At 43.3% G+C, this 9,079-nt stretch overlaps 1 protein-coding gene across 1 annotated transcript in view; it reads left to right on the top strand.

Moving 5' to 3' along the window:
- The first annotated feature begins 1,335 nt into the window (after window positions 1-1,335).
- fam184ab (family with sequence similarity 184 member Ab) overlaps window positions 1,336-9,079 on the top strand; it is a 125,001-nt gene continuing 117,257 nt past the window's right edge. The window contains exon 1 of the mRNA XM_080860421.1: window positions 1,336-2,006. Within this exon, the coding sequence (XP_080716547.1) occupies window positions 1,830-2,006 (177 nt within the window). The 5' untranslated portion in view covers window positions 1,336-1,829. The remainder of the gene's footprint in view (window positions 2,007-9,079) is intronic.

The following is a 9,079-nucleotide window of genomic DNA, read 5'->3' as shown; positions in this document are numbered from 1 at the left end:
AGTCACTTTTGAACGGGAGCCGCGTGTTTCTGGATTCGCATAATTCGACAGGAGGCAGCCTCCAGTCGGTGCATGGGCAGATACATTATTCATTTAGAGGCAGCGAAATGCCCTATTTACAGATCACTCTGATCATCACTCCTCAGTGTTTGGCCGCAGACTGTGTTATTAATCGCACTAGGATCCTCTGCACAAAGACTAATACCACATCTTGTGTTTGCAGTGTGATCCATGTCAATGGCACCTCCTCGGGGTGATTTGTGCAACGAGTTGTTATGTCACACGTCGCTGCCTGAGATTCCACTGTCAGAGTCAAATTGAGGACAGAGGGAAGATGCGAAGAAACAGAATGCCTGATCAGTAGCAGCAGGCTACAGCATTGCAATCTTATCCCTGATGCACAGAACTGGAGCAGCACTGACATATTTCTTGATGTTATTAGCTCTGCCTTTACATATGCAATACTTGCTTTAAGGGAGCACTCAGTTTCAGTTCAATCAGTTCCTTAGCTACCTGCACGACACATGTTATGCAGTCAGCTGGTGCTGTTCATTCATGGTTTGATTTTTGATCTGAAAACTCAAATGTAACTCTAATGTAAATTGAACGGCTGACTTTGAGTATAAGACATTCCAGCATGTTTTCTTCTTCTGAAAACAGCAAAAATATTCATTCCTGTGAGAAACCGTTTGGAGGCAGGCAGTTTGGCATTTATGAACCAAACAGATTGGACTTAAATCTGTGCATCTCTTCATGTGGATGGAGTCCTTCTGAAAAATAAAGTCCCTTTTTCTGAATGTTGAAACCTTTTCCCTTCAGCGATTGTGTGGACATTTATTTAATAATAGCATTTTGGAAGTCCAGAATTAAAAGTTCAAGCTTTATCAATACCAGACATGACAGTAGCCTATCCTGATAAACCATGACGTTATACAAGTACACAAGGCTACGATCTCTTCAGACTGGGGTGCGCAAAATATTCACTGCAAATGTCCCGGTGTATTTTTATCCCAATGATGTACAAAAGCCGTTTCACAGAATTCTGTTTGCATCAATGAAAAGAGTGAAAGAACGCGAACAGTGACCGGCGGAACTGACGTCAGTGACAGTAATGTAAACTGTTGAAGTGATCCATGGTAACAGAGTCTTGAGCAGTGCAGCAACCAACCACTCAGCCTGTCATAGCTACACACACACACACACACAAGACCCGATACAAAGCCCACGGATCCTACCCGGCCCGGCTCTCTCATATTGAAATCAGTGGGTCTAAAACGTGACCCACCTGCAAGCTGAAGCTATTTTTATCCGTGCAAACATCTGCGTCGCGGGACAGCTGAAACATCCCGTGGAATAGCCAAATGCCAGAAAGAAAGCGGAGAATTTGAGGAATCGGAATGCAACAACATAAACGTGAGGTATCCCAGCTGTCTTCTAACGTTGATTTCGTTGAAGTTGTGCTTGCAACGTTTGCCATTTGCTTTTCAAGCAGCGCGATGAACAAGGATGTTTGTAACGTTAACAATAATACGACCTGCCTCAGAAAATAAGGACAGCTGAATATAACACACTCGGCAAGCTACGTAGCTAACAGTTTTCATTATAACGTTCTACAGTAAGATAGTAGTAAGATCTGTCGTATTTTGTCCGGACAATTCTACAATGACTCGTTTAAATTAACAAGGAGCGCTACTAGGTTGACGGCTGGATATGTTTTGCCTCAGCGGGTCTCAGTCCAAAACTCCCCGTTGACAGAGACAGTTCAAACCATTGTGCCATTCATTTAACACAATCATATACAGTAGTAACACATTTGAAGGATTGTGAAGATGGCGACTGGAGCGGGTTGGCAGCAATACTACAGCCCTGCTGGCAATTCATCGACCGGAGCGGGGAAATATAATTCTGGTCACCCGTCTTCAATGCCTTTCCAATCGGGAATTGCCATGGAATATACTCAAGATCTTCATCTTAAAATGAGCAAGAAGATTGCCCAGCTAACCAAGGTAAGTCACATACCTAGTCAGCCTATGTTGTAAGATGCTTGTGTATTTGAATTTAAGCGCATCGTTTCTGGGCTGTCAAGTCCGGTCCTCACGCATTGAGCTGCACTTGTCAGCCGGTGCCGGGGGGGGGGGGGAGAGGCTATCAGTCACTGGAAATGATGCTCTAGTCAATCACTTTCTTTGGATAGCCTATTCAATGATCTCTTTCACTGGAGGTGTTTTTTTCTGTCTTCCATGTGATGCGGCCGAATAGGATGAGTGTAGACCCTTTACACATTGGCTAACTTTGATGACATCTTCTCACACGACACTTGCCTATAGCGTGAGCCTTTTCTGTTGCAACTATGAGTCGTCCTCGTGCTGTTATCAAAACGTGACCGAAGCTCGCGCTCCTATCAGCCAAGTCTTCCGTGCCAAAATATAAAAAAATGTAGCAACAATTCTGATTACGTTTCAACTCTGCCTATGCCCCCCCCCCACAAACTAAGACACCGGTGTCCCAAGTCTTCATTTCATTTTCTTACTAGTGGGCTATTTAGTGTGGATGATTTATTTAGAAACAGAAATAAAGACAATTGTATTGAATGTCTTGTATTTAATGTAGGGTTGAGGTTGCATTCGAGTTGTAGCCGGTTTTATAACATTTATATTGTGTTATTGAAGTGAAATGCTGCACCTAATAGACAGAACAATTTGACTTGAACTGGGTCAAGTGTCAATTTCCCAGTTTCATCTGTTGCCTGAATTGAGCAAAATGCAGTTTAACTATTAAGAGAGAAAAAAACACAAACATTTGCAACCCTAACAGTATTGGATTTGTACTTAATTAGTTAAAAAAAGGCCTCCATTTAGGCTAAACTCCTTGTTTGTGAATACCATTATCATAAACCTAATGACCACAAAGATATCTGCAAAACATTAGCAGATTTAAGGCTACCAAAACAGTGACAGATTAAAGTAGTATTTTAAATATGTGAAAACATAATTTTATTATAATCTCCCCTTCTATCTAAGCCTAGTCATAAAAAAGCACTGTGAAATAGTCAATCGTTGTTCCCTGTCCCAGCGACTGCCCTCTTAGTCAAGGGGATGATTCATATTTCATATCCTTTCCAGGGCAGAGCTCACATTCCCAACCAGGTCCCGCTAGACAGATCAATATAGAAAATACCTTTGTCTTGGGAGAGAAGGATCTCATCCCTTCAACCTGGTACTACTGATATTTACTTTATTTTTATTTCATGTTATTTTTTTCCTGTCTTTGGAGTTCCTGTCACTCCTGACATCGTTGGCCTTTTTTTTTTAGAAAATTATGCAATGGAATTTGAGCAATCAAGTTGGAAGCCTCGTCCAGGATTAATCGTGAAATTGCATTACTACCATTATGCTGCCATGACCTGCTGCAATTTTCCTTCCTTCCTAGAGGACACAGCACTGAGCAGGGGGTTTGAGCACAGTCTGCAGTCTTCATTGTCCATTTGTAGGATCTAATAACGAAGGAGAGCAGTCCCATGAGGGCATGCCAGAATCTTACCAATGAGAGACAGTATCCCTGGAAAGCTTTACATTCCTCAGTATCCTCCAATGTCATTTAATCTGAAAGCTAAGGAATTCGCCCCCTGAGGGTTTTGTTTTATAACCTTTTTTATTAATCATATTAGCAGAAGTTTAAGTGGAACTTGTCCTTTGTCTCACACTTAATTCCCGACAGCAGGAAATCGGTTTCCTGGATGACTGAAAGGTTGTGTAAAGTTTGTGTCAAAGGACAAACTAATGCAATTTACCTCTTGAATCAATCAATCAATAGGCCTATACCTGCAGGCTAATACTTGTCAAAGTCATGTCATTGTGACCTGTAGTGTCGTTGTGTACGTGCCATGGTATGTTGACAGAATTCAGTTGCCGAAATGTTTGCTGTTCTTAATAGTAACTTAACAGTCATGAAATTATCTCCCAATACAGTGTAGTAATGACACCTGCAATAATTAATGAAAAACAAATGATAGAATCTTTCTTTTGCCTAAAAGAAAATGAATACATAACTATCGAATCAACACTACAACACATTTATCACTAGATAAATCTCTAATCTACTAACAAACTCTTGCAGTAGTTTTTGCTGTAGTTGTACAAGCTACATGATAGATAGTAGGAGGCAGAATGCATACTGTCAGATTTGAACTTGTATTTCCAATTAACTACTGAGTGGTGGGTGCTGTTTTTGCTCAAAACAGCACAATCTGTTCTGAACGATCTGTTTTCAGTTGCCTGAAGCCAAGCCTTGACTTTTAATTCATTTAGAATCTGCAAATCTGTAAATCCCTTTCTCTCCCTCTCTCTCTTTGTGTGTGTGTGTGTGTGTGTGTGTGTGTTTGCGGTGGTGGTTAGGGGGATGGGGTGTGTGTGAGAATTGTTAATGTCATGGGGCTTCACACCTTTCCCAGATGATGAATTATTATTGGCTAGGTCACTTACCTGGACGGAGTCTTGGATGATCCACTGAGTGCACAGCCCTCTGACTTTTGGGGAGTTTAAGTGTCAGTTCCCAATCTAGGCACCTGACATCCTGCTCATGGATGAGATTGGCAAAGGTTTGTCAGTGGATACCGTATGATATGTATGAGAAGGCTTTTAGAGCCTAGCTCAGAGCTAACACATTTCTTTTGTGCCCAGCCTTGTCGCAAGGAAACTTGCTGGTTTTGGCTGCGAAAGACCTAGGATAGTAAGTTACTACTTATTAAGATTGCCTCTGGACTGGAAATGGAGTGCTGAAGATGGAAGCCTCATCCAAAGTCTTTGAATCTATCTGTGAAACAAGATACTCTATTTAGGCCTCATAGAATCTAAGTTATATTCCTCATCTCTCATTGCCAGGGCCACGACTACCCTGTTCTAATGTTTGGGATCTCCTTTTACAGAGAACCTGTAAGGAACCTCTGGTTTGGCCATTGTCAAATAAAATTAGAGCCCAGGCCGATCTTGTCTTCCCCTCTCTCTGCCTCAGAGCTGTGTTTTACTGTCCATTGCATTTTCTAGAAGGAGGTTGTCACAAAAATACAGCCTGGCTGTGTCGCATATCGGTCCCATAGCAACCAGCTCTCTAGAATTCACTGCGATATTGAGCGCCCAGTAAAAATGACTCATTTGGGAGAAAAAAAAGTAACAGAGACAATAAAAGGAAAACGCTTCCCAGTCCGACCTTGAAGAATTACGAGGTGTGCTTACCTTTTAAGGACCTGAGCGGAAAACTAATCCTGTCTTGTCATTCCCTTTCTAACATGAGAGGCAGTGAGAGGAATGTGCTCGGAGCGCTCTATGAGGTGGAATGTTGGCACGGTTGGACTGACTTGATGTACCCGTCTAGTTGAGGAGCGTGCCAGTGGTTGCCTGAGAGATCTAAGCGATGAAGCTAGACCTGCATGTAAAATGTCCCCCTGAGCGTGCGACAGGCTCATCAAAGTCATAATAGGAACAGCAAAACGAATGCTTCCACCTTCATAGGCTACGTGACACAATGGTATAGACTGGCAATTACGGTAGGAGATGGTTGCTGTAATTAAGCCACGGTAATTTAGTTGGCTGAGATAAAAAGTAAACAATGTACCCTGGTTATTTCCACACTGGGTTGGCTTTTGGTTGCACTGGCCCAGATAGAAGTCAGCCATTGCCTTCTCCTCTCCTACACCCTATTTTATTTTTCATCAGCCCATAGTGTGTTTGGAACAGGTGTACTTTAATAAACAGCACCAGTGAAAGACGAAGGAGGTGGCTACCCTGTCACTGAGAACTGATGAAAACTAAGACATTACCACTTCAAGGAATGTTGTTTCACCACTCCTTTTTTCTTTTTCGTCTCATCTCCTTCTATCCTGAGTGCCAGGCGGTCCCGCTTCCTCGTATGTCATCTCTCTGAAGTTGGAACAGCTTTGTTTTGTTCTCCCCTCTCTCTCTTTCATTCCCCTTCTCTCTTACCTTCTCTCTCCTCTCCCACCACAGAGATAGAGAGAGGGGAAGTCCATGTCTGTGATTGTCATCCAGAGGCCCTAGGTAGTCAGCTTAAATGTACACACCCTCTGTGCTCTCATGTGCCGACGGCGTGGCCAGCCTGGGGTGGGTTCTGGACTTGAGCCGGGCCTTTGCTGTTGAGAGCAGATGGTTCGAGCTGTGGGGGTAGAGGGCTTCTCTCCAGCTCTGCCTGCGGGGCCCGTAACACAGTGTCCTTCAGGAAACAAGCACCTCACACCTCTACACTCCAGTCAGCGGAAGGAGCACCGCAGGTCCAGTCCCCGAAAAAAAGGGCTGAGATATGCTTACCTTGCATGGGCATATTGTTCCTCAGTAAACAGCCTCACACACTTTGTGGATGGTTTACAGTAAATTGCTGTGTGGGTGGCTCACCGGAGGCTTGCGAAGCTCCGTAACTTAAAAGTGATTAGAGAACTTGCAGGGGTCCTGTGGGCCCTGGTTCTGCCTTTGGTTGGTTCTCTGGTTTCTGCAAACAGTAAGTCAGCACATTTCACGCTAATGTTAAAGCATGAGATGAAAAAAGGGCTTAATGTATTGCAGTGGATATATGCAAATGAAAAAGCTGAGTCCTATCTTAAGAGGCCCTCAGTGATGCACACTTTTAGTTCTAGCTTTATTTTTTCTAGATTGTTTTCCCAGCTTCTAGCTTTTTTTCTTCTAGCATTTTCTTCACCTCTAAAATCAAAAGCTAATTTGTTGAATTCACCTTTGGGCATGATTGGGGAAAAATGGTGTAGATAATAGACATAAGGTAATTTGGAAAGATGGAAAACGAAAAATGGGCAAGGGACCTGGATACGAGAGACGGGGGAGGGGGAGGCGTGATTAACCTTGACTGAGCGCCTCTCTGTGATTCCCCACAATCCCTTGTCAGATTTAATTTAGATAGTTTGCCATCCAATGGCTAGAGTGGTGCCTTATTAGAGAGGAGTGGAAGACATGAGTGAAAAGAGGGAAACAGAGAGAGAGAGAGCGAAAGAGGGAGAGAAGGGAGAAAAAGAGAATGTGTGATGCAATCAGTTACGCTGAAAAACAGATGATATGCGTCTTGAAAAGGGCACTGCACTGGTGCTCGTTGAGAACCATTTGTGCCAGAAGGCTGCTCTCATTTATTAGGTTGTCACTTGTGTTTGCTTGAGGGGAGCACACAATTTAGACTACGAGTCATTTGTGGTTCTGAGTTAGAACCGTAAGAGAAGAAGGTTCTTGATGGACTTCTTTTCCTGTAAGAGATGACAGACCAGAGTAGGGGAGGAGGATGATGCAAGTAGGCTAGTTGATAAGATGCCTTCAAATGGCGCCCAATTGCACTTAGATCGATTTCTTCCAGAAAATGCTATTTTAATGGCTCTCAGAAGCTCGATCCATGGCTCCCTAGACGACTGAGAGACACTTTATCCTCAATTTTCCCCCCTCAATTATATTCTTGCGAAATGATATTATTTAAAAAAAAAAAATTGCCACCATTTAGACTAGGGCTTCAGAGCAGACAGCTCAAGTGGAAGTCACCCTTGGGCACCGTGGTTGTGGCAGACACCTGGACAGCTGTCATATGCAGGTTACATTTTCTGCAAGTCATGCGCAGGGCATTTTCAGAACTTTCTGAAAAACTTTTGAGAAATCATAATCCTGGTCACCATTGTGGCCTATCTGTAGAATAGCTTTATGATCATCATGGCCACTGTGATGACATTCCCCCAAATGCAGAATCCCAAACTAAACCTGAACAGAAAAGGTCACACATCCAGTGGCTACGCTTGTTTACCCAAGCATTATCTCAGTCCATTAAACCCATGAGCTCACTTATATGCTCACACTGAACACCAGCCTCATTCACTCACACTGCAGCCAATCACCTCAAAGCACTGCGGTTTTGACCCTCCACGTCGCCATGGGGACCACTGCTGTTGCTTTGTCTTGCGTGTCTGGCTTACCGTAGTCCCTTCCAGGTCTGTGCAAATTCATGAAAACAGGTGAGCCTCTCTAGTGGTGTGGCCCACATATGCATTACAATATAATGCGAGTCATGAGTCCCTTACTTCAATGCAGCTTTTGAAGGGGAACATGTTGGCTCTCTCTGTAGTCTGGAGTGTGTCTCCCTCCCTTCTCAGCATGAACAAAAGAAAAAGAAAAAAAATCCCTTCACATTTCCATGGACATTTTCAGCCCCATATCTTTGAACTTCATATGCTAAATTACATTTCCTTGCATTTCAGTAAACAGCTTTCAGTACCATTGCTGGTTCTTAAGGAGTGTGTGTGTACCGAGGAAGTGTGTGACTGCATTCAAAATAGTTGCTCAGTATGTAGACAGGATTGATCACTGTACTTATGCTGGGACCTGGGATTGTCTCATTGACACACACACACACACACACACACACACACACACACACACACACACACACAAACACTACAACACACACACACTCACACTCACACCCACACTCACACACATCCTTACAGGGCTCTACAGTGCGAGTATTTCACTCGCATATGCGCCTAAAAATAGGTACGTGCGAACTTGAAAAATGATTTACGAGCACAGTGTGCGAGTGACAGACAGTTGTCAATACAGCGCCAAAAAGTGAAGCATTCCATTGATTTCACATGGAAACAAGTGACAGTGTTGCGACTGATGTGAACATATCAAGATGACGCGCTGAACTTCCTGCAAATGAGAACGACGATTCGCAACCAATGGGCCAGAGCCATATAAAAAGAGAGTACCGTAAATCCTCAAATAGTGGCCGGGGCTTGTATTTACTTAGGCTGCACAGCGCACCGGCCTTTATTTGGGGCAGGCTTGTATTAAGGGCAGGCCTTTATTTCTTACTTATCTTCTGTTATAGAATTGAATTATTTAAATAATGAGCATAATTACAGTAGGCTTTGGAATTCATTGCATATTCGTTCAACACTTCCTGGCTGCACATCGCGTTGCGCTTTAGGTCGGGGTGTCAACGTAAAAAATAAACATCGGAGTTATGGTCTCCACTGTCAGTCACGGAGGAAAAGATTTCCAAAGCCTTGAATTTAATCGTTTTT

The sequence above is a fragment of the Sprattus sprattus genome (genome assembly GCF_963457725.1).
Source record: "Sprattus sprattus genome assembly, chromosome: 2".
NCBI classification, from domain to species: domain Eukaryota; kingdom Metazoa; phylum Chordata; class Actinopteri; order Clupeiformes; family Clupeidae; genus Sprattus; species Sprattus sprattus.
This window is presented reverse-complemented; position numbering and strand designations above follow the sequence as displayed.